The 27744-nt window shown below is 26.7% G+C and overlaps 4 protein-coding genes across 8 annotated transcripts in view; 3 read left to right on the forward strand and 1 right to left on the reverse strand.

Moving 5' to 3' along the window:
* LOC140671588 (uncharacterized) overlaps positions 1 to 27744 on the reverse strand; it is a 91756-nt gene that overhangs the window by 13780 nt on the left and 50232 nt on the right. The window lies entirely within an intron of this gene.
* Positions 1369 to 6906, forward strand: LOC140671583 (UDP-glucosyltransferase 2-like). The gene is made up of 6 exons (XM_072902989.1): positions 1369 to 1673; positions 2364 to 2603; positions 3262 to 3675; positions 5414 to 5636; positions 5946 to 6165; positions 6516 to 6906. Exons 1-6 carry the CDS (start codon positions 1452 to 1454, stop codon positions 6808 to 6810), a joined length of 1614 nt encoding a protein of 537 aa, XP_072759090.1. The 5' UTR covers positions 1369 to 1451; the 3' UTR covers positions 6811 to 6906.
* LOC140671804 (UDP-glucosyltransferase 2-like) lies at positions 7844 to 12370 on the forward strand. The gene is made up of 6 exons (XM_072903412.1): positions 7844 to 8151; positions 8818 to 9054; positions 9889 to 10290; positions 10832 to 11054; positions 11526 to 11745; positions 12061 to 12370. The coding sequence occupies exons 1-6, from the start codon at positions 7933 to 7935 to the stop codon at positions 12353 to 12355; spliced, it is 1596 nt and encodes a 531-aa protein (XP_072759513.1). The 5' UTR covers positions 7844 to 7932; the 3' UTR covers positions 12356 to 12370.
* Positions 20899 to 27744, forward strand: part of Tk (tachykinins) — a 53815-nt gene continuing 46969 nt past the window's right edge. For all 3 annotated transcript variants that reach the window (XM_072902992.1, XM_072902993.1, XM_072902994.1), the window contains exon 1: positions 20899 to 21036. The gene's annotated coding sequence lies outside the window, so the exon portion shown is untranslated. The remainder of the gene's footprint in view (positions 21037 to 27744) is intronic.

The raw sequence follows: 27744 nt of genomic DNA on the forward strand, positions 1-27744 counted from the left end.
AAAAATACTAAAGATGATATATTTTTGGCCGGTACTGTATATTTGATATGTTTCTCATATATCTCTTCTCATACACACTATATATAAACAAATCAAATATGGTATAAACACGCACATACACATTCGCACGCTGCACACATCGCATACATGCATGCACGATAAATGTATATGACGCTTATCATACGCTTACAATGCTATAAATAGAACTTCGTATTGAAGAACTATTACATAATAATTAGCATTTCAATAATTAAATATTTCACGGATCCTTAATTAAAAGGTTTTGATAAGATTATTTACTTGTGAATAATCTTACTGATTAAAAAATTTAATAATATTAATTACAAAAAAGCTGTAAATTATGTGACATAGTTATCTTGTTCTTATTTGTTATAAAAAATTTAATTATATAAATATATCTATATGAAAAAACTGAAATGTAAAATACAGTATTCTATACTTATGTTAATAGAAAATTTATTCAGGAAAAAAAAAATCATCTCCATGTCACCTACACATAAATGTAGGCAATCATGCATCTTGTTGTTCAAATCAACTGGCCTGATTTAAGACTCCGGTATTATTTCGTTGAAATATGTTTTATTTACATGTTAATTGCAACATAAATCAGAGTGTCATTTCTCGCTATTTCTCGCTTGTGACGTCACGATTTCATGGCCGCGGTGATTACTCGGGAGCCTTGAATCGCAATCATAATTATTTGACAATATACAGGCGATGGACCGTCCTTCTTGCGGCGCGATGATACTCGCGCCGGATTTGCCGATCTTTATAAACTAATTTCTCAATAATTAATGCGAAAATTGCAAAATGATAGAGGACTTTTTTATTCAATTTAACCCGCTCTACCTGCACCCGAGAGGTGAAACGGTCACTTTGAGACACCCTGTATACTTATAGAGAACTAAAGTGCACAATCATGCACATCATTAAAGAATAGCACTAATTGCGCTTCAGGAAATAATGATAAATGGCCATATAATATATATATATATATATATATATATATATATATATATATATATCAATAGATTAAATAATTAATTCCTGTAGTAATTTGAAAACTGAAATATTGTTTAATCATATTTTTTTATATTTAATGAAGGCTATTAGATATTATTGTTAAAAATATTTTCTGTATCAAATTTTTATTATATTTATTTTATTACATTTATTATCTTTATTATATTAACTACAATATTTAATTTCCAAGTACAGTCCTTGAATCTAAATTAAAGTTTTAAACATTATCACTATATGGGTTAACGACTTTGAATGCCCTTGCTATTCAATCAAAGTAATCTTTGCAAGTGAGAGCAAGAGAGGAAGAGAAGTGACAATCAAGCAAATACATGAATAGACATATTCGAGCTTGAAACTCTGAAGAACAAGTAAGTGCAATTGGAAGCATCCGTATTACTTTGTTAACCATGTTAAAAAATTTAGTGTTTTATTGTATTCTTTTAATGGGATTCGTGGCAATGTCAAGTTCATTGAAAATATTACTGCTACAACCACTAGCATCAACTAGTCATCACATTTGGACGATGAAAATATTGAAAGGACTACTGCATAAAGGGCACCAAGTACACGTAGTGAGCATCCATGAACCCAATATCAAGGGTAAACTTGCACAAAATATGACATACGCTGTAAGTAAATGTTATAAGACAAACTCGAATATATTCTACTTAAAAATATTATTTTCAACGCGTAATGTATGTAAATCAATGGCTTATATAACTGAGAAGCTGGTTGCAAACAGGGGAAAAAACATAAATGCTGCGTCATTTTACATTTAAAGTAATATTTGATAATAACAAAGATAATAATGAAAATAATAATAAACAAATAGATAACATTACTTGTGATTACTCTACGTCATTACGTAGACATATCATTGCTGCATTATCATTTGGATATTACCAGACATATTACATACATACATGGAAAAAATTTTATATTAAAAATTGCTGTGATATATAATAACTGTGGACCATTAAGAACATTCCAAGTTAAAATGCTTTGTAAAACTGTAAAAATTGACGTAATTGACGTAATTTTTACAGTTTTACATAGCATTTTAACTTGGAATGTTTCTAATAGTCCACAGTTACTACATACCATAGTAATTCTTAATATAAAATTTTCTCCGTGTATATGAAATTGAGGCAGCAGGATGACTTTTTAGCAATCGCACAATTGGCTTTATTAAAATATTGTGTACTAAGATCACAGCCCTTTTTATCTCTATAATAAAAAAATGTTTACGACATAAATATCGTGTTTTAAGATCACGTGCTATTTTTGTTCTACACAATAAATAATATTATAACTTTCAGGTTTTCGGTGATTTAATGAAAGAATTACATGAATCTGAGGATTATGATCCAAATGAATGGGAAAACTTTGGTATCATTTATACGACATACTTTTTATACGTACATTGGGCAACACCATTTTGTGAAAAAACGATAGAAACTAAGGAAGCAAAAGAACTTCTGGAAATGATAAAAAATGTAGAATTCGATGTTATAGTACAGGACGTTACTTTATACCAATGCTTATACGGATTATGGGAGGTAAGAATAAACAATTTTTTGATGTGTATAAACTGTGATTAAATAAGATAATTTAAATTAGGTAACTCTGATTAAATGTAATATTTTGCAATTTATAATAATAACAAGAACAATATATAGATTATGCTGATGCACTACTTACTAAGAACATTAAATATATAATAAATTTTAACTTTCTATATTTATTTAGGGCTAGTTCTAAAATATGTAAAATTTGTGACGTTACATGTGCAAAAAATGACATTAATTAAACAGCATCCAAATCAGATACTTCAGCTCATAATTTTTAATATAATATAATTCTTTTCAACTAAATCTAATTAATACTTCCTTGACGAGAATTTTTTTAACATCTTTTAAATTTGTTTTTTAATTTTTATTACATCTATCTTGGTAATCTGATTTTAAAATAATTTTATGTTAGAATTTAACAACAAAGATAAAAATTTCTTATTTAAAAATTAGTAATTTTATTTAAAAAACAAGAATTTTTTCAAAACATAATTTTAAAAAAATCTGATATATCAGTTACTTAATCGCTATAGTTTGAAAATAGATTTGGTTGTTGAAATAAGTTTGATATTTCTTTTTGAATTTAAATTTTTTCATAACTCACAAATACGAGAAATTATCATTCTACATTTTACATTATTTTCAGGTTGCTAAAGGCAATCCTCCTGTAGTGGGGTACATTCCGTTAGGTCTGGCACCTTGGTTTAAACATTACATCGGTGGTCCTCATTATCCAACTGTTCGATCTTATGCATATGCAGCTATAGCAAAACCTGAAAGTCTATGGCAGAAAACGTGCAATGTTTTTTATTATCTCGCGGATGATTTTATTCGTCATTATTATTATATGCCAAATTCTCAAAAAATTGCTGAACGATACGTAGGTCACGAAATCAAGCCATTAAATGAGCTAGAAAAAAATATGACTATCATATTAATTAATTCTCATTCTGCGTTTGAACCTGGAATTCCACTGCCGCCAAACGCCATAGAAATTGGAGGATTGCATGCTCAAATGATACAACCAACTTCTGACGAGGAAGCCGTAACATATCCCGAAGTAAGAGTTACTATACAGGATATTCCATAAAGATTGAATCAACGTTCGTGAGCAGGTAGAGCGCATTAAACTAAACAGAAAAGTCCTTTATCATTTTGCAATTATTTACAATATTTATTGAAATATTAATCAAAAAAAATTGGCGAATATAAGCGCACGTTTTTTGCGGGTAGACCATGGGCCTACTCTCTAGGCGTTCCAGCAGTGAGTCACGCGGATTACATGGCAACGAAAAACAACCATACTTTTCGTTGCTGTGCAACTCATGGTCCAGCCGCGAAAAGCGCGCGCTCATTTGCTGAGCATTTTTAATTAATATTTTAATAATTATTGAAAATCGCAAAATGATAAAGCATTTTTCTGTTCCGTTTAATGCGCTCTACCTGCTCACGAACGTTGATTCAATCTTTATGGGACACCCTGTGTATATAAGAAATAATAAGAAAATAATACCTATTATTAAATACTATTAAAATTCAACAAAGAAATAGATTTGATCAAAATTTTATCTTGAAACTTATGGTTATGATCTGTGCATAAACAATTTTGATTAATATTTTTCTGTATTTCATATTCATATACAATATAAAAAAAATCTTATTAGAGAGATTTCTTGATAAAGTAACAACACTAAATAGATGTTTAATATCTGCTGAATTAATCAAATTTTTTAATGAAATGTCTAATAATTTATGAGAAACTAGGCAGTAATAATTAACTGTCTCTTTCAAACAAACTAAAAAATTTAAAAATTTTTATCATTTAATAAATAAAGAATCATGTGTAATATTCTATTTAATTTATTACGTATAATACTATTGCAATTTGTAATTTGCAATCACGAATTAATTACAAGTTAAAATACAGCTTTTTCGATGAATTTGTAAATGCATACATATATTTATTAGTTATTTTAACAGTTGCTTTACATAGTCATATAAATATTTTTTAATAAATTCAATAACAAAAGCTGTTGGCATTTGTGCTTAAATATATATTTTGTAAGTACTAATATTTCTGATTAATTGATAAATAATTTGACATAACTAAAAGTATATTTTGGTACACTGTTGAAATAAATTAGTAAATTAGTAAATTAATACGGCTCATAAAATTAAGATAGGAAGATGTAGTAAAAAGGCGTAAATGAGCCAAACATGTAGGATTTTATCTTATAAAAAATTATTTAATGTAAAGTAAGAAAAGCTCATAAAATTAAAATTTGGATCACAAAATAAATATGTATGTAGTCGTAGCAGTAGTAACTAATAAGTATAAACCGAATTAGATCGTAGTTAATAAAATAAATTAAATACAGTAACATAAAAATTATAATAAGATGTATAACATAAAAATGACAGAATAATAAGACCGTATAAAATAATGAGATACATAATATAAATAAAAAGTAATAAATTAGTAACATGTGTCGAACGAACGTTTCGGCATGATCTTTCAAGCCTTCTTCAGCGCAAGTATTCAAAAATTATAATAAGTCATTGTATAATAAAATTACCGCTAAATATATAAAGTTAAAGTTTAAGATATTCATAGTTTGCCGTCTTGAATCAACAGAATAGAAACTAATTTCCCGGAGTGTTCTGCAGTGTTGTACCTCTCTAATTAGTAGATTAGGAGGAACGTACTGTGATTATTAATTTGTTTATATAACCGTCTGGAAACGGAATAAATAGTGGTGACAACTGTTAAAATATTTTCATTTTATTATTATATGCAGAGCGTACTTGAATTTCTTGATGGAGCAAAGAACGGAGCAGTTGTAATATCATTGGGAACAAATGTGAACTGGAAATCTATCGGATTAGATAAACTTAAGGTCGTCACGCAGGCTCTATCGAAATTGAAACAACGAGTACTTTGGAAGTTAGATATTGAACTGCCATTTGAAGTGCCAAATAATATGATGATTGTGAAGTGGATGCCTCAAAATGAAATTTTGAGTATGTTTTGCAATTCATAAAAAAATACAAAAAATTCGATACTTTTATTTTTAATTAGCTACACACACACACACACACACACACACACACACACACACACACATATTTTTTTTAATGTCTTTATATTTAAATATTGATTTGCATTTATTAATAATTTAATCATTAGTTCATAAAATTCGAATAATGTTTTCAGATGTTATTGACAGCATTCTTCTAAAAAGAGCATATATAGAACGTTTTGTAATTGAGAAATTATTTGCTTTTAATTTATTATAACATATGTATATGTATATACTTATTTATATTCAGGTCACAAGAATATTAAAGCAATCTGGACGCATGGTGGTCTTCTTAGCACACAAGAAGCTATTTGGAAAGGTATACCAATGATAGGGATGCCATTTTTTGGAGATCAACAATTTAATGTAGAACTATTAATACATAAAGGAGCTGCAGTTCGTTTAGATTTTAATACTCTGTCTACAGAATCAATAGTAGAAGCATTTGAAAAAGTACTTTACAATGAAAGGTATGGTATTTGAACATTCCTAGGGTTCTTAATGTTGATAATTTTTGTTGTTACAAGTATATGTGTTATATTTTGCTAAGTAAATTTGGTTAATATCTTAATGTTGTAATTATTATCAGAATACTAAATATAAGAATAATTATTTAAAATAATACTTAAAGTAATAGTATAAAAGAGATTAATATAATTTATTATAACAATAATAGGCTAAAATAATATTATTTATAATTTAAAAAATTTTATTAAATATAAATTTTATTAAATATCTTACTCATATTCTGTTCTATATTTAATTAATGTGCGTCATAAGTTTGTAATAATGTCACTAATGATAAAATATTTTTTTGCAGTTATACAAAAAATATGAAGCAATTATCTAGTGAATTTCGAGATCGACCAGTACCACCATTAGATTCAGCGATTTGGTGGATCGAATACGCTGTCCGTCATCCACATGGAAGTTTAGAATCTCCGTTGAGATTCCAGAGCTGGATAGAACAGAACCTGATCGATATCTATGCATTCTTGTTTCTTAATTTTATCATAGTATTATCGATCGTGTTTTTTGTATTGAAAGAATTATTTAATTTTTATCGTAATCGTGTACATGCCGTATCTAAATTGCAGAAAAAGAAACAAATGTAATCCATTTAAATCTTAATAATAAGTGGAGTAACTATAATTGTTAATTTAAGAAAATAGAATTAGTATATTAAAAATATAGATAATATATTATCGCGCACATGAATTTAAATAATACTCGTGTGTTTATAATTGTTTAAAGATTGTACAATAAATAGTTGAAACGTTTTGCAGTCATATTTATTTAACCTATAATATGTATATTTTTTATATAAAATATGTGTATTTTTTTAATAATCTGTTACATGTTATTTTCTATATATCACATATATATAATAATAATAATTATTGTCTATAATATATGTTAAAGTAGCAAATATTTTCATTCAACTTGCTCGATAGTGATACTAGATAAGACGAATAAATGAGAATAAATAAGAATATATATTTTACGTACTATTTACATATGACATACATATTATTTAGACATAAATAAATTTAAACAATTGATAAAATAATTGATAAATAATTAAATAATTATAAATTTAAAAATTGAAGTTATTAATTTATTACATCATATTTATTATATCGCAGTAATCATATATTAGCAATTTTTCTTGTGGATAATTATGCTATTAAAATTTCAAAAAAGTGAGAGAGTTGCAGACATTAATTGCGAACTTTTCGAAAATTAATTAATAACACAATTACCCACAGAAAAAATTGCTAATATATATTTAATATAATGTAATAAATATGATACGATAAATTAATAACTTCAATTATTATCATAATTATGTGGCATTTGTTAATATATGTCTTAGCCATTTTTATTAATATTAGTCTGCTCTAGTTGTCTTTCTTTTTTCTAATCATTTCAAACTAGTTAAAATAATAAAAATAATATTACTGAAATAGTAGATAATAGATATAAAGTTGTGTATATGTGTACTTTAGCACTCATGCTATTAACCACTTGTAGTAAATTTTTATATAATATACGCTTACTCTCTCTGTAATTGACTGACCGAGATAATAGCACTAACCTTGATCCCATCCCACTCGATCTGCTTCTACTAAAGATTCATAATCAGTTAGTAGATTCACAGAAGCAGTCAGCCACAAAGTGCAACTGCGACTGCAAGCAAGAAACGTTTAACGCATTCGCATCACTTTGCTTCAATCATGTTAAAACTCTTGTTTGTTTGTTGTATTTTAATGGGGTTCGCAACAATATCGAATTCGCTGTCAATTTTACTGATAGAAGGTGTTCCATCAATCAGTCATCATGTTTGGACAATGAATTTAGTCAAAGGATTGCTCCTTAAAGGTCATCATGTACACGTAGTGAGCATTCGTGAAACTAACATAAAAGGAAAACTCGGGCAAAATTTAACATACGCTGTAAGTATATGTTGTAAAAATTTTAAACTATTCTAGAAAAATTTTTTCTCTAACGCACAAAATAAATAAGTAGCTTTTATATAATTTATAGGTAGTTTGTAACTTTTACACTATACACTATGCACACGTACAACATAAAAATACATAAATAGTGCCTATATTTAATACATAATAATTAATCAAGCACATACATATGATATAATAACATTGCGTCAGATTAGAAGCAATATACGTTGCTTCAATGCCTTTTGAACGTTATTATAGAAGAATTCCATTAAAGCTGTTACATAATAATCAACATTTAAATCCTGATTAGTAGATTGAAAGGTTTTGATAAGATTACTTACTTGTACAGAAAAATTAATCTCACTATTGTAAGTTATAAATAAGATAACATAGTTATCTCGATTAAAAAATAAGAGATTTATAATTTTAAAAAAATTAAAATTTAATAAAATATATATATATATATGTATACACGCACACATATATAAAAAAAACCTGTAATATAAAATACAACATAGTTGTAAGATAATAATCTATTACATAAGAGAAAGATCATTTGAAATGCATGTAGCAATTATCTTATGTAAAGTAACTGGTTTTATTTAAAATAGCCATACATGTTTATTACATATTTTTCTTATTTCTGCGTATTATATTTAGGTCTTTGACAATATAGTAGAAGCAATGCAAGAAGATGAAGAATATAATCCAGCTGAATGGGAAGGATATAGTGTATTTCGCATGATACATTTTATATATGAATGGTTTACAGAAGCATCTGAGAAAATAATAGAAACTAAAGGAGCGAAAGAACTCGTGGAAATGATCAAGAAAGTTGAATTTGATGTTATAGTGCAAGATATTACGATACCTGAAAGCTTTTACGGATTATGGGAGGTAAGTATAAAGAATCTATTAATGTCAATATTTCCTATATGCCTTATTAGCCAAATAATAATATAATATATATACTCGTAAATGTACAATTAATGATATATACATATATAGAATAAAAAATGAATGATATCGCCAGCGATGAAATAATTCAGAAGGTATATTGGTTAAGTGACCAAACTGGCACAAACCAAACGTGCCAGTTTGGTTACTTAACCAATATACCTTCCGATATATAGAATATGTAATGTAATTTAGTTACTGATAGTATCAACTACATTATACTTTATAATAATTTAGAATGTAATCTCTTATGTAACTTCTGATGTTATGTTCAATCAAGCGATTAAATGAGATATAAAAATTAAGCAAAAATTGTTGCATAACTAAAAAATAATTCTTAGTCTCAGTTGCACATCATCAGGTTTAAATAATAAATCATGATTTAATATAATCATGAATTATAGAAAACTTTAATTTCTACATCTCTGAAAAAAGAATCTTTATAGTGCATTTTTTCCGCACGTATTTATCTCCTTAAGGCAAATTTAATATCTCTTCTTCTTATAATTTTATAATTTTTATTATATCCATCTTAATAATTCAATTTTATTATAAAATGAATTCACGTTAAAATCAAATTAAATATAAAGAATGAGGCTTTTCCCTACAAAACACATTTTTTTCCAAACTTAATTATAAAAATCTTTGTTATCAACTAATTACAATTTAAAGTCAACCATATTTTAGAACAAAACTTCTCTATAATTAAAGTAAACCTCTCTAATAAACACGAGAAAATTTGTCTACAGCATTCTGTATAGATGATTGTTTTAGATTGCTAAGGGGAAGCCGCCTGTAGTAGGTTATACTCCGTACGGCGCTATACCCTGGTTGAAGGATTTCACTGGAGGCTCCCATTACTCCAATGTTCGATCTTATCCTTATAAAGATCTTGCAAAACCTATAAGTTTATGGGAAAGAACGTTAAATGCTCTTTATTATGTTGTGGATAATTTCATCCGACACTATTATCACTTGCCTATTTCTCAACAATTTGCTGAGCAATACATAGGCCACAAGCTTAGACCATTACATGAAATGGAAAAAAATATTTCCATCATATTAATCAATAGTTATTCTGCGTTTGAGCCTGGGATCCCATTGCCGCCAAACGTCATAGAGATTGGAGGATTGCATGCTCAAACTGCTGGAGAGGAAACCGTAACATATCCCGATGTAAGAATAGATATTTTCAATATTTATATATATATATAAGAATTAATAAGAATCGTAACATAAAATACGACCAAAATTGAATATAATAAAGTTTAATCACAAGTTTAGTCTGATTTAAAACTCATTATTGATCTGTGCACACACATACAAATTTTATTTAATTTGATTGTTAAATTTTTATTCATATTTTTATTAATATTTTATTAATATTTTTTATATTTATATTATTTTTTTTTGTATTTATATTTTTCTATTGTATATACAGATAATTGTGAAAAAGAAAATATTCTTGTTAATAGCAAGATGTTTTTTGGCAAATAATGAGTAATTATTTATTCTTAGTCACGAAATTAATTAGAAATTTTTTAAATTTAATCTAATAATAAATTAAATTTATTAAATCTGATCTTTTACAGTTGGCTATAACTAAGCAATAATAAACAACTGTTAATTTCAAACAAATTACATATATTTTAAAAATTTTTCGATAAATAAGTAATTTCTCTTGTGTGCGATATTTTATATAATTACTATATTATAGAGTATACGTGAATTTCTCGATGGTGCAGAGAACGGAGCTGTTATAATATCATTAGGAACGAATGTAAAATGGAAATCTCTTGGATTAGATAAACTTAAAGCCGTTACACTAGCTCTAGCAAAACTCAAGCAACGAGTACTTTGGAAGCTAGATATTGAAATGCCATTTGAAGTGCCAAATAATATGATGATTGTAAAGTGGTTGCCCCAAAATGAAATTTTGAGTATGTTTTGCAATTCACTAAAAGATACGAAAAATACGTAATTCGATATTATTACTTGTAATTGTTATTTATAATTATTTATAATTTATCTTTCCTAAAAAGAACACATATAGAATGTTTTATAATTACAGAAATTATTGCTGTTAATCTCACTGATTCAAATTGTTGTTTAAATTAATATCATATTTTTCTAATAAAATAATGCGATAGATTGACATGTGCATGTAATCGTTTTGTGTTTTAAATGGTTCTCTCTTTGGACCTCTGCGTAATTCTCTCTATAATTGATTAGCGAAAAAGCTTATTTTTCATATGAATACAATATCATTAATTCTTTGTATGAATTTGTCAAATTATTGTATTTTTAATAAGATCTCTATATGATAAGATTAGTTTTATTATAATACTAAATACATATATTTATTTGAAAATAATTAACAAACAACATAATGCTTACTGCAATATATTTAGGTCACAAAAACGTAAAAGCAATCTGGACGCACGGTGGTCTTCTCAGTACACAGGAAGCTATTTGGAAAGGTGTACCAGTGATCGGAATGCCATTCTTTGCGGATCAGAAATTCAATGTGGCATTATTAGTACATAAAGGTACCGCTGTACAAGTAGATATTAAAACTTTATCCAAGGAGTCCGTATTAGGTGCGTTTGAAGAAATACTTTACAATGAAAGGTATGTTATTTGAACATTTTGATGTGTTGATAATTTTATTTGTTACACATTTATGTGTTTCGTAAATAAGTTTTGAAAATATTTTAATACAACAATGCAGATAATAAATATAAGAATAATTTAAAATAATATAGTATAAATAAATAGAAAAACAGTTGCTATAACAAAAATTTTTTAAAATATTATTTTTAGAATTAAATTTCTTATTTAAGTAGGCTTTGTTATATTTTGTTCTACATTTAGTTAAAATTATAACGTTAAGTTTATACGCCTAGTTTATATAACGTTACTAATAATAAAATATTCTTCATGCAGTTACACAAAAAATATGAAAAAATTATCCAGTGAATTTCGGGATCGACCAGTGCCGCCGTTAGATTTGGCGGTTTGGTGGATCGAATACGCGGTCCGACATCCACATGGAAGTTTAGAATCTCCGCTTAGATCCCAAAGCTGGGTGGAACAAAACCTAATTGATATATATGCATTTTTATTGTTTATTCTTATCATAATATTATTGATCGTAATTTTTGTATTGAAAAAATTATATAATTTTTGTCGTAATCGTGTATGTACCACATCTAAATTGCAGAAAAAGAAACAAATGTAATTCACTCAAATATTACTAATAAGTGTAACAGTTATTTAGTAATTAAAAAAAATGTAACAGTTATTTACTAATTAAAAAAAAAATTAGTATATTAGTATAAATGTAGATAATAAAATATTGTTTATATGTATATATGTGCATAAAATATATATGCATATGTGCATTAATATAATATTAATGCACATATATAATATTAATTATATAAATATTATAATTAATAAAATTTATAATTAATAAAATTAATAAAATATTTTAATTAATTAAACTTTTACAATCATACATATGCATAATGTGCATGCATTGGTGCGTGTGTGTAAATTAATTAATAGTGTAGAAATATGTATAGTGTTACATTTTTATATATTAACATTTTGTACACTCAGCATGAAATTCTATACTTATTGCTAAAGTTTACATAAAATTTATATATAAAAAATTTTGTAAATTTTTATAGAATATTTTCTACATATACGCATAAACTGTGAAATTTTTATCAAGGCAGTATAATATTTATTCATAGATTTTTAAAATTTTAAACTTTCATAAATGCTCATATAAATGATTGGTAAGAATACTATATTTATTTCTATCAAACTTTTCAATAACAAGATATTTTTATTTTATCTCTGATTGAGATCGTACGTAATTCATTAGTACGAAATGAAACGAGAACAATTCTTTTTAAAGAAATGATGATATCGTTTCGAAAATTATTCCATTAATTCTATTCCCCAAAATAAAGTTTGATTATGTGGTAAATTTTTTTTACATTTTATTTCTGGCTCTTTTTCTTTTTCCGGAGACATAAAAAAACGATTTTTTAGCATATTGATCTGTTGAAGACACGTATACATACTTTGGAGATTGCTCCGATTTTATTATTTCTTTCGATGTGCACTAACCTCTCTCAAGACTCTCTCATACTCTTATTCTTTACCCTTTCCATCCATTTACGAGGTGATCGAACAATCTTGCTAAAACGATTCCGGTTAGGCGATGTCATTGTATCCAATGGTCGTGATACCTTAGAAAAAGAAGGTCTAAGCGGCGATTTTCTCGCAATAAACTGCAAGAATCAAGAAACAAGAAGACAATTTCTGAAGATATATGATTAAAATGAACGTAATAAAATGATAATGGACGTTTCAAATAAGTAGACATATTGATGCTTTGGAGAATGAGAGAAAGTACAAAGGTATCAAAGAGTACAACGTAGTCTTTCTGAAATAAAAAAAAGATGCTGACAAAACAAAAGCAGGAAACGGAAGTGGAAACTATAGATAAAAATAGTAGCTAGGAATAGATTTTCTTTCCTCTTTTTCCTTCTCAAAAACGAGAAAATTATTTAAAATTTTACAGATTAAAGAACATTATAAATTATAAATTAGTACGACTTTTAACAAAATAAGTGAAGGGTCAAATCGAAGAGTTTAAACTTTGCCTTTTACTTGTTATTTGTAGAAAACTAAATAAGTAATTACAGTTTCTCAATAAAATATTATTTCCTAATTTTGTATTTCTTAATATATATACATTACTTAATATATACATATACATTAATACATTTTGACGAAAAAATCTAACAATATCTAAAAAAAAGTATGCAAAATATAAACAGTATACATCTGAACGAATCTGAACAATTTCAAAGTTTTCGACTCTTCTGTTTTACTATGTACTAAATACATACTTCTCTAAAATCTTTCTTTATTATCGTAAGAAAATTAATCCTACTGAAGCATATAACTGTTCAACTTATTTTATTTCAAGCAAAGATACTTATTTTGGTCGACGTTTTTCTCATAGATAAGTACAAGTAGCTCATTTAGATATTAAACAGCCTGGAAAAGATGAGACAAATATGATGAGTATAATGCTTGCAGCAGATTCATCATGGTTGCTATAAAAACAGGTAGATAATTATGCCTGCTTCTTTCTGTTTTTACGTTCTTTTTTAGTTACGGAAGCGAATAAACGAACTGGATGTAATATCTGCTTGAGTTATAATCATACATATCTGCATGTAGCATTAGTAATTTTTAGCATTTACATTTATTATTGCATATAGATCAACTTCAAATCTCTTTCACGTATAAATTTTATAGAACTAATTTAAATCCTTAATAAAGATGTATCTAACAATTTTTATATTATAAGTTGACATGTAAAAATTGTCGCAAATAGAGTTTTAAGAACACGCGACTAAATAATTTATTTTTTAATTAATTTCAAACAAATTTTACTGTAATATATTTTTTACTTAAAGATATTTAACAAAGTTCTTAATTAATAAAAAATGCGTAAATAAAAAGAAATCTCGCTCTTTCATATAAAGTTTTAACACTATAGAAACAATTTTTGGCGAGGTCATTAAGGTTTCGATTTCAACCTCTGTAGAAAGATTTTATAGTTAAATGTATGATTCCACAAAAGTGTTTATCTTTGTTGTAACGTGATATCTGTGTAACTGTGAAACAAATCTTTTATTTCAAATATGTGACAAGATTGAAACAATTCCAATTATTTTTAGATGTTACATATAAATGCAGTATAAAAAATGTTCAAAATTTTTGCATGATATTTAACGTCTAATAAAAATTTGCAGAAAATGTATGTATTTAGTACATGAGTTCGAAGGAAGACAAAAGCAAAAAAAGTTCTTTAATGTGTACACTTGTCAAGTTTTATATTATTATTTACTTTTATTTAACGTGTCAAATTAAATTTTGATTTATTTTGATATAACATCATTTTTTAAGGATTAAGTTATTAAGGATTATTTAAGGATTATTATTATCTTTTCTCATTTTTTATGGCGGCAAGATTTACAGTTTTCAAATTTAGACAGTCGATGTAATAATTTGAATCATTTATCAGATGCGAATGTTAACGTGTCCATTTGTTGAGCGACGTAACGAGTCACTTTAATTCGATCGCTTTACTTCCGGTATGACGATAACAGGATATCGAGTATTAAATCGGAACTCGTCAATCGGCGGAAGGAACTAAATAAGGATCTTCGGCAGGATGCAGCTTTTTGATATCGGTAAATCCGATCAATCAACGTAGATTTTAAACTGAGTTTTTTGCCAGAGTAAGAGCAATCGATTTACCTTGTGGCAAATTTCTCTGTTCTTTCTGTCCCTCGTGTAAACAGGATGTTGTCACATCTCACATCGTTTAGGGCAAAACGGTGTAAATCGATATAAATATCTTCTTTTACATCCCGCAATGTTTGATTACGGTTTGCACAGGAGATTGGCTAAGTATATAAAGTATATAAAGTACATATTGAAGTGCATAGCAATTAATCGTACGATAAAATAGTCGTATTAAGAGTAACTTTTAGAGAAACGGATACAATTTTATTGATATTATAACAAGGAAATTGCTTCTATTCTATTTTTTCATCTCTTTCGTAATAAAAAAAATAGTCGCAAATGTTGAATTCTCGTGAAAAGCCTATATTCTATCACAATAACATTTCTGATTAAACAATCACATTTATTACACACAGGTAGAAATATATTAATAATTTTATTTTAATAAAAAAGTAACTATTTCTTTGACAGACAAGTTAACATGATTTTCAAATAATATTATTAATTATTTTTAATATTACTATTGTCAAATAATTTCATTATTTTCTGCTCAACATCAAGAGGCAAATGTGGCATGCAATTTTTCAACAGAATGATTAGTGATATTTTCTGATATGTAAACGTTATACGAATTTCAGTGGAAAATGTGATAAAATGCCTATGAGAAAAGCGATAGCGCGGTATTTTTAGTTTCGACAATTGAATTCGCGATATAAATCAAGCGGACGTTCGTAGTCTGACAGGTGACCCGTTCGCTCGTATGGTGCGCGAAACAAAAGGACAAAGTCGGACAATATATGTGAAAAAGTTATAATATCATCTCAACAATAAAATAAATGCTCAAGACAAAACAAATATAATAAAAAAAATTATTTTATATGAACTAAAACAGTATTGAAAATAAGTTTTTTTTTTTATAATAAAACAATTTTTTTTTATTTTGGATTCATCGGATCTATTTATGTTAGTTGCACTTTTTGCACATTTATGCAGGTAAAAGAAAAATATGTTCTTAAAGTTGTATTATATATTGAATAGTTATTATCTTCATTCTTGTTCTATATCTCTACAAAAAAAAAATCGATTCACTTGTCGGCTTTATATATATATAAAGCGATACATGTTAGATAAAATATATTTGTTTACATGTATAATAACAATAACTTGAATTAATCGGAATTTACGGTCGAGAGATTAGATGCAAATGTTAGAAAATATTCTGCGTATAAACTGTATCACTCGGTTCACGTGAATGAGAACGTCAGAGACAATCACTTGGGAATACTTTCCTCTCAAGACGTTAACGGTTCGCGACCGCAGCAGATCGACTGTGAAACTGAAAGCATTTTATTTTCTTGTAAATGCCGCATAGTTGTTCTTCTCAAATCCCATAAGGAAAAACCACCGTCACTTTTTCAGTTGGAAGAGACTCTAACTTTGAAATGGCGATAACTTGTTCCGTGAATTATTAGATTACGTCGTGATATATGAACTGTCATCTTGTATTTTTTAAAATAGAAATATAGCTTACACAACAAAAAAATATTTTCCTGAGAGCTGCATATATCTATAAGTATGTAAGTATTTGATTTGAAATATGCTAATCAAGCAAATGTAATACTGGAAAAGATAGAGTAACAAATAAAGTTTTTCTCTCGTAAAAAGAATTTTTTAAATAAAAAACCGCCGTTTTAAATTTGTCAAAGAGTCAGTTTCTAAATATATATTTTCCTTGGTATGAGATTACTCTGTACAGCGTTTGTTCGACAAGTGAACCGATTTTCTTTGTCCGAGATATAGAACAAGAATGAAGATAATAACTATCGACTACGCACTATGGACCAATTCTCGAACATCTATAGACGAAGCAATTTAAAGGTATGTGTGCATTCATAGGCCGCACACACACATACATACAACACATCTGTTTTTCTCAAAGGTCAGTATGGTGGCACATCTTCTATCTCCCTTGTCTTTTATATAATACGTCAGTTTATAAAAATACTCTGCAGAAGCACGTTAAGGTGACTTTTTCTTTGTTCAAGGAACACTCACGCGGTTAAAGGTGCAAATTGTGAAAGATCGATCGGGAACATCGCCTTCGTTCGATGTATAATAATAAGTGACGAGATTCTAATGGAACTCGGAATAGTAAGACTTTAACTGTTCACATTTGTACTCATGTTTGGAAAAACATAATTTTAAAAAGTAATAAATTTTTCTTTTCAATTTCGTAACAGTATTGTACAATAATATTCAATGTACAACAATAATATTTATTTTTAAGAAATGAGGACCTTTTTATTACTTATTCTGTTACCTTGTTATCATAATGAATATATTTTTCTTTTATTTGTAATATTTAAATTGTTTAATGTGTATAGTATTGCACAATAATATTCATTATAGTATTTATTATGACATTGATATTCAATTTTAAGACGTAAACATCCTTCATTGTCCTTTTTGCTTATCATGATGAATATATTTTTCTTTCATTTGAAATATTTGAATATTTTAACAGAGAGAAGAGAGAAAGAAAGGTAGAAAATGTTAAAACTATATGATATTATTTTACTCCTCTACATCAATGTGCTTAGAATTAATGAAATTGTATTTCTTTCTTTTTTCCCTTTACTACTTTATTATTGATTGCAAGCATAAATAGTATAGTATAAAATGTTAATAAATATGTTAATTTCTGTAACATTCACCATAGATATCATAGCTCTATATTGCTTTGCTTATTTTTCTTTTTATCACAGCTAGATGATAACGAGATATGGTTAATGCGAGAATCTCGTTAATCGATGATGTCGAACATATGACACGTTCAGTAAATGACAAGTGTGTCGTGACATATTTGACATAATCGATTAATGAGATTCTCGCGTTAAGCAATAGCTAATTATATCTCGTTGTTATCAATAAATTTCTTTCCTTGTTCAAAAAGCGCTATCTAAAAATCGATGCGCCAACATCAATATTTATTTTTAAATAACACTTTTGAAGTAAAGCAGGTATCCATGGTGTCAGTTTCATATTGATAACAAAACGTGATCAAATAAATATTAAATTAAATATTTTATAAATGTATAATGTAAAATAATATTTTATATATAATATAAAAAATAATATCATTTGTATATTTTATATACAATAAGAATATATAAATGATATTTATTGCATGTAACATACCGTTGCACTTTCGAGGCAAACGTTTTGAAACAGTAAAATTTGTACTTGCTCCAGTTTATTTTACGACACGCAAATCCCCATAAAGATTACCATCCACCGAGATAACAAATACGAAGCGATTAGCGCACTTTGGGATTCTAATTCGGTTATCACATCTATTCCTGCGGGCGAAACTCATGCCATTCCACCAAAAGTGTCTAAATTTCCAACTCGAAGCGATATTGTTGAAATATTACTGAATATACATCTATCGCATATCTTAATGTAGATTACTTATAGTGATCAGAAAGAAAGTTATTGCATCCTCAAGTTATGTATCTTCACGAATAGTTTGTCTACTTTAATGGAAAGCTTAGTTGTTAACTTATGCAACAAAAAGTGTGACAGTCCAAAGCGAAAGTGTTAATGTAGATTACCTACATTCATTAGAAAGAAAGCTATTGCACATGTATCTTCAAGAATAGTTCGTCTGCTTTAATAGAAAGCTTTGTTAAGTCATACGACAAAAAGTGTCTGACAGTTTGAAAATGTTATAGTATTTGGAATAGTACTTTGAACGATCTATGACTTCTCTAGATAAATAATTTCAATAAAATACTTGATAATAAATGATAATATCAGGAATAATTATAATTTAATATATTATTTAATACATAATTAATAAAAAAAAAGAGACTAATGTTTCGCGCTTTTGAAACGATTGTAAAATTTAATTACGCCAATGGGGGTTTATAAAGATTTTATATTTATCACTTTATTATAAAAAATCTGTTTCTTTATAATAGTCTTTTTGGAATATATAGTATCCGCTGCATATCTTGTTCCATCATGGTCACTCTTCCGTGTACGTAATTTTATACGTGTATTAATAACATTAATTTTTTTAATCGACATATTCAAGAACATATTTGAATATTTTTAAAAATGATATAGTTTGTTCTACTTTATTATCTTATTGTTTATAATTGATTTTATCTGGCTTAATTTATTGTGCTATTGAATTTCATTATATAAATCTTGATAAAAATTCTTTTATAATATACGTATAAAAATATTTATTCATATAATATTAAATTTGCAAAGATACGTTAAACTTTTGAAAGAATATTTTTTAATCAATATTAAATCTATTAAAATATGGAAAAATATGAAGAATTTTTAAAATGTAAATCAATTTAAAATATGGGAAAATATGGAGAAATACAATTTTTATGTGTGTCTTATATTATATTTATTATATTATATCTTTTTAAATTGTAAATTATAATTAAATTTACATATGTAAATTATTTATTATTATTATATATTTATTATTTATATAGTATTTGTTACATGCAAAATGTGTATATGCAGAAGAAAAAAAAAGAAAACCATATTCAAACATATACCTACTTTAAATCCGCAAAATGTTGGAAACTTATTTTTGACATTTCTGTTTTCGAACAAAATTTTCTTGCAAAATATTATATAAATTGAAAATGCTATTTAAGAAAACTTAAGTTAAGAAATTTTATTAATTATTGTTTTTCGATCTGTATTCAGAAGACTTGTAAAAAAAAAGTATTTGTATTAAAAAATAAGAAAAAAATTTTGTCTATTCTTTTTCTCTACCACGACCAAAAAAAGTTGTGTCTTTATAAACATATTAATCATCATTTGTCTTAATTGCATACCAACTGTCATTCATTACGTACGATACAAAAGCAGTACCTTTATCCCACACACACACATATGCAACATTTAATTAGAAAAAGAAAGATACAAATCCCTTTTCCGAATTCATTCTTTTTTCTAAGACAAGTCAGATGACGACCACCTTCAATCAAGACATTGAATTATGAGGTCAGAGTTAATCACCAAAGTGAATAAACTCGTCATATAGCGAACACACGTGCTATCCGTTTAATAATGGCGATCGGTTTTATAACGCCTTTCATTCACCAGAAAATACGTCAACGACGTTACAGTTAAACAGTTTTTACGTGGGCGAAGTCCACGTCGAGAATGTGGGTAAAAAGGGGTAGTTTGCGCGCAGAAAAGGAGAACAAGCGATCGCCGATCGAATCACCGTTCATCCAGGTGTCCGAGAATGCAGGCTCCCTTCGCGAATCGGTGGGGGCCGTTCCACCCCTGTTTAGGGGTGCAAGCACGGTTCTCTGATTGGTCCATGTATCTCGTGACGTCATCGTGCCGCTAGCATTACGTTAACTTGAAGCACGCGGAGCTTCGGATTCAGTCAGTTGACCGCTGTTCGCCATACCGAGCAGTTCTCACCTTGAAACCCTGAGGATTGCCATACTCGAAACGGATCGTCGATTTCTCTTATCAATTTCATTGTTACGTCACCACATCTTTTGACACTTGCGATCGTACTTTTGAAAGGTGAGTGATTCTATCTGTTAATAAAAAAAAACACGTTCTCTTTTCTCTTTAAATGTTATAAATTTTTCTTCGAAATTGAGAAATAATCAATAAAGTAACGTCTAGCTTCTTAAATCTTATTCTTATATATTTTTAATGTATTAAATATTTTTATTAATTTAACTTTATGATTTTTCTTTATAAACTACGTAATTTTATATCGCATATGTTGCTTAAAAATATATGATAAGAAATATGAAAATTGTATTTTCTGTCATGAAAAGAAATTGAACGATATATTCGCATCTATTGTTTATGAAATGGATAATACTAATCTTTTTTCTCTTTTTCTAAAATTATTATACTTGATATATTTTGTATCTTCACACATCGTTCTTTACACATTTTCGAAAAAATAAAAAACTACTCAAATAATAAATTTTTTGTGTTAAAAATATACATTTTATTAAATGATATACTTCTTTTTGCATGACTAAATAAAAAATGTGTGTGGTCTCTCTCCTCTCTTTCTTTCTCTCTCTTTTTTTGTTTAAATAAAATTTAAAAAAAAGTTTTGTGAAAATATAAATCTTACTTACTAAGCGAATTGTAACGAAATATATTTTTTTTTCAATAATCTCAATAATCTGATATATTTTTTGTCACTGTGTGAATTAAGAGTCGAATATTCGCATATAATTGACAATATTTTTATATAATACTATACATTTTCTTAAAATAATTTAACTTTACTCTACTTTCTAATTAAAGAGATTGAAAGTTTATATGTTACGTGTACCTTGTAAATTTGGATATTATATTCATAAACTTCATAAAATATGTGCATACAATTATCAAGATTGTCTGATGATCTTATAAAACTAATTAGCTACTTATGCAAACTTTTCAAGAAAATCAAAAAAAGAAATAATGAGATTAATAAAAAAAAAATAAGACGGATACTTTTATACAAAAGATTTAATGAGAGTTATTTCTAAATAAATAGCATTGCAACTTTTCAGATCTTAATTCTTACATTTATTTAAGATTTTTATACAAAGAATCTAGCACAGAACAAGCATTCTTTAATTTATACTCCCTCTTGTGCAAATATTAATTTCCATATTTAAAGTTTTATTATATTTTTATATATAAAAGAAAAAAATAAAGAAAGAGAAAAAATATATGGCGCTTTTTGTAAAAAATTTGTATTGACGATATAACGAAAATTATCAGAAATATTATTTGAATCATAGCGTTTTCATATAGAGTAGAATGAGTCTTAGTCTTTAAATATCTAATTAAATGTATAAATTAATTGTACTAATTTACTATCTCCCTAATTTCTTCCCTAGCTTTGTGCAGATTTAACTCAACATCAGTCGTTTTACTTCCAGGGAAGGGTAGACAAGTTTCGTGCTCTCTCTCTCTCTCTCTCTCTCTCTCTCTCTCTCTCTCTCTCTCTCTCTCTCTCTCTCTTCGATTATATCGGAAGCAACAGGCTTCCGATGTAATGTGCCTATAAAACAAGATTTTTCTTATAAAATTGATCGAGAACACACAGATTACGTTTAGATTATTTTCTATCAAATTTATGAATTAATTGAGATTAATTAATACATGATATTAAATATGCTAATAACTTCATTTTAAAAGTATATTATGATAGCATTGTATAAAAATACTATAAAATAAAAAAATTTTAATGTTGTATACTGTTTTCAAAAATTGTACACTAATAAAAGCACAAGTGACAAAAAAATACAAGTGCATTAAGTACACATTTTAATTTTATAAAAAATGTCAAGTTTCTCACAAATTTTAATTTTCAGTAATCTAATTGTACACACATCTGTAAGACTTTTATATCATAAAAATTTAATAAAAAGAGTTAATCTTGTGGCAATTGCAATTTATATACTACTTAAAATGTCAAAATTTTGTTAAAAACCAATCAACGAGAGATTAGCATTTTGAAAGTATTTTTGAAAGAGATGCGCTTTGGTACAGTCTTTCTATACAAGAAATCTTACATCTATAAGGTGAGGAGAGGATAAATTATAATTACAAAGGAAATAATTCATTAGAATACAGATCGGAATAATTGATTAAAAATGAAGTACATACTATAATATGGAATAATTATTAAACATATATTGAATAATATATTAAAGTCTATTTAATATCTAGCTTTTATTCTTTGTGACATTGTGTTTTATTTTTTGCACATTAATTGTATCACTTTTCCTCATCACTTTAACATTTTCTATCTTTCCCTCCAAACAATGCAATCATTTCATTGATAAGATTTTTCCAATCAGTGTAATTATTTTATTAATAAAATCTTCTCAGAAATCAATAAAATAAATGTCAAAATTTTTAATTGGACTTATTCATATTTTCCATTATATCTCCAATATTTTGCGACAAAAAATTCAAAAAAATAACTTTCTAACTAAAATTAATTACAAATTTTTTTAATGTCTAGAAACTGATTGTTTAATATATTTGCATAATTCATTTATATATATTTGTATAATTCATTTATATATATTTTTTTAAATTTTATTTTCAATGTATATTAGATTAAAAACATTTTGTCTCATAAAATCGTTGTAACAGATTTATTATACTACTTATTATAATACACAAATTATATCTGTAGTACTTCTTCATAAAATAAAAAAATAGCAATTTTTTTATTAATAAAAAAGCAAAAGACAAAGAGTACGGGAGAGGACGTTAAATTGTGTAAAATTTTTGAGGTACATAATTTTATTTTTCGTGTAGCAATCGAAACAAAATGCAATTTTGAGAAATTCAAAATATAACTTTGTTTAAACAGGATACAATTTGGCGGGGGAGATATATAAAAAGAGAAAAAATCTTAATTCTTTTTCAGTATTTTACAATTGAGGTACGCATCGATATCCATCCCCTTGCGACCGCTTAAAATGCGGCTTACCGTGCCGACGAGATATACATACTTCGCATCAATGAAATATTAAGCTAACTTTGCCGCTCTGTTCGTTAATATGAGTCGAAGTAATCCACTATAATAAACTGATGCGCACCAAAGGGAGCGCGGATTGAATTTATCAGACTCTACGGAGTGCGAATGTGGCATAAGCACCAAAGTTTCTATCGAGTGCCCAAGCTGTCCCAGGACGTAGCAATTTTTAAATTCTATTGCGTCTCTTGTCCACTGTCCGTTTCCCGTATTTCTTTAATAATTTTATCATTTCGAAAATCGGATGAGCAAACTCTCGCACTAGTACACACATACATCAAACGTGATATTTTCCAATGGTGAAAGTTTCCACTTATTGGAGTTTTTCGTCTGGAAGTTTCATGCGAAACTCTTTAACAGACGAAATATTCGCGTTTCGTGTTTGGACTCTTAACGTTTTTCGACATTTTCACAAATAAAAAGATAATCTTTCTAAAGTATTTGTACAAAATTTTATATTCAATTTACATGTTGCATGATGTTTTTAATAAAAAAAATATAATAATATCCTTTCTATTATGCTTTTCTAAAAAATACCCGAGAGTTCTCTTGCAGATGCTCTTTATATAAATAGTGATTATCCCAAGTAGTAAAGTAACGTTAAATGATGTTTTAATGAGACATTAAAAATTTTAATTATTAATTATATTAAAAAAATGTTTAATCGCAAATTCTATTAGTAAGAATGATCGAAAAATACATTACGTAAATTTTGTGTATTAAATTTACTTTTAAATAAATAAAAAAATATAATATTAGTTGTGTATCGCATTAATATTCCTTGTATAACATCCTACAAAGATATTACTTTCTAAAGTAATATACAGTGAGTAATTATCATGCATATTATTGCAGATACTCAGATATGCGATATTGAAGCAAAGTCCCTCGCCAGAAAGCCATTCTATGAGTTTAGATTGATACAGTGATCGTGTATAATTTAATCTAGCATAGACGCTTCCTTTAGTGTAGAATCAAGATAGTAATTAGCAAGTTTTATGCAATCTCTTGCAATGGTCCCTCTAGAGGATCTAATTAAATCATGAGCCTGAATCACTGAACATTTATTCGTGATTTATTTGAATATTTTATAATTTAATTAATTCTTATGCAACATACGTGATGCGTATTGTAATATCCCTTATGGTCAATAATATTAATATTCAATAATATCATATAATTAATAGTCAATAACATTACTCCATTACGCAATCATGTAATAGTGATCTACAAATATTCTCATAACTCAGCGATATATAAGAAAATAAAATTTCGACTTTTATAACAAATATTTATTTTATGTATTAAATAATTAAAATATACTTATTAAAATATTTGTTAAAATATTTTAAAGTACATTTTATATATTTCTTTTAAATTTTAAATTTATTAATTCTTCGCAACGTATACATACATAATTTTATAAAATTTCTAAAAAACTTTTATAAAATTTTATGTCAATCCTTTTAGCAAAATATTTTCTATATCATGGTTATCAAAAAAATATGATATAATTTTCTTCTTGCCTTTGTCCCTAAAGCTTTTATTCGTACGTCTTTAATTATTTATTTTGCAATGTATTATGTTTTAAAAATATATTTAACATTTGGAACGTCTAAATTTATTGCTATTGACAGTTAATGCATTAAAACTAATTTTATATCTGTTATGTAATACTCCATAATGTTAATCGTTTTAATTACCAGATCTGTTTAAAATTCATTAAAATAATGCCAAAATGCAATATACCATAGTGCTAATTAAATATGCTAATATGCAAATTTCAATATATTTGTGAAGGATTAAATTATTACCCTAAACATTTTCACAGTTTGATCATAATTGAATTGAAATGTCAAATCGATTAATAGCTTCAATTTTGTAACAATATAAGATAATTATTAAAACTCTCTATAAGAAAAAAAAATTATAGTATTATATAATACAAGAATTACATTATACATAATTTTATAACATTATACATAATTTTAAAATTTTTAGAATTATTCCGATATTAATATGTATTATTCTTTTTTCATAACTGCATTGCAATCTTTTTTATATATGAATGTTTTAATGTGATAAATTCAAGTGGAATAATTTTACTTGTAAAAAAAAATATACGTGTGACACCTAAGTTAATCAACATATATTAATAAAATAATTTAATGAAAAAAATGACATCGTATTATATATATATATATATATATTTGTGTTCATTTCTATTGTCTCTCTGCTCGTTGTATTTGCATAGAAAATGGAAAGCACTGTGAGCTATAATTGGATGAGCTTTGAGAGCGACTTACCAAGAGATTACAGCTTGGGGAACGATAAGAGTAAGGAAAAGAATGCAAGGAAATAGCGAATTATAGACTCAATTTTCAGAAGTTCTCTCAATTTTAAGAAGATTAGTAATTTTCATCAGGACATACGTGTCAAACTTAATTATGGTGATTAATTAAATGACTTAATGATATTATAATATAATACTCTAATTAAATTTTGTAAAATTGGAAAAAGAAACGTTTTGAATTTAAAAATCAAATTATTTTATGTTTTGGGAGCAAATAAAAACTATAATTTATGTACAAACTCTCCTTATCTCTATGCCTTTAGTTTTTCTTTTATAAATCAATCGTTTTAATTTCAAGTTATTGAAATTATGCTTCATTTTAGATCAAGTCGAGATAATTAGTTGTAGAAACATGTCTAATTTTAGATTTTGGACGTGTATGTTTAATTAAGAAAATAGAAGCAAATTTCTTTGCTTCTATTCTAATCCTTTCTCTGTTTCTGTTAGTCTTTCTTAACTCGTATATACCCAGCGTAAATAAGAACTCCCTGCCGATTGAAAGATGTTCATGATACATATACGAATTCATCACTATTTAGGCTGTTGACCCAAATCGGTAATATCTCAGTAGATATTTTTGCATGTCACGTACAGTTGCAAATTAATTTACATTCTAATGTACTTTTTTATGATAAAACTTTTTACTTTTTATAACAATTACTTATTATATTAACTTTAAGTTAATAATCAATTTGTATTAAAAATATTAAACACCTATTCTAATATCTTAATGGATTATTTGTTTTTATTATAGAAATGTAAAGATTTGTTGTAGAAATAAATAACTCTGGCATGATAGCACCATACGAAATTGTAAAAGTTGGCAAACACGTCTTCTAATTTTTTCTTCTCTTTTTCTTTTTCGTTTTTTCTTTTGTTCTGCGGTCTAGAAGCAATGTGTCTTGCATATATATATATTGGCGGAAGTATGCAAAGAGTGTAGGTGTAACTGTACTCGTTCAAGATTACTTTTCTTATCTCTGCTGTAGAGTATTTTGATTACTTTTTGCAATATATCACAACTTATACATTCTGACGATATGACAAATGACGATAACATCAAATTATTTTATAATAAAATTTAAAGAGCGGTTTATGTCTTTGTTGCATATAAACATTCCAATGAATTTTATTTTAATAAGAATTAATAAAATCTGATTAATTTTAAGCTACGCTAGATTCAATGATCATTTAAACTATAACATTTGCAAAATAAAATAGCATTTGTAGATAAACAAAAAAATGATCAAATGCAAGCTTGTTTTGTTATAAAAAGCATTATTTCGTTATATTATATTTCGTATAAAAAGAATTATTTATGTCACTCTGATTCAGTCTCTTTCTTCAATAATACATTAAATTATTT

Source organism: Anoplolepis gracilipes, chromosome 12 (genome assembly GCF_047496725.1).
Source record: "Anoplolepis gracilipes chromosome 12, ASM4749672v1, whole genome shotgun sequence".
In the NCBI taxonomy this organism is placed as follows: domain Eukaryota; kingdom Metazoa; phylum Arthropoda; class Insecta; order Hymenoptera; family Formicidae; genus Anoplolepis; species Anoplolepis gracilipes.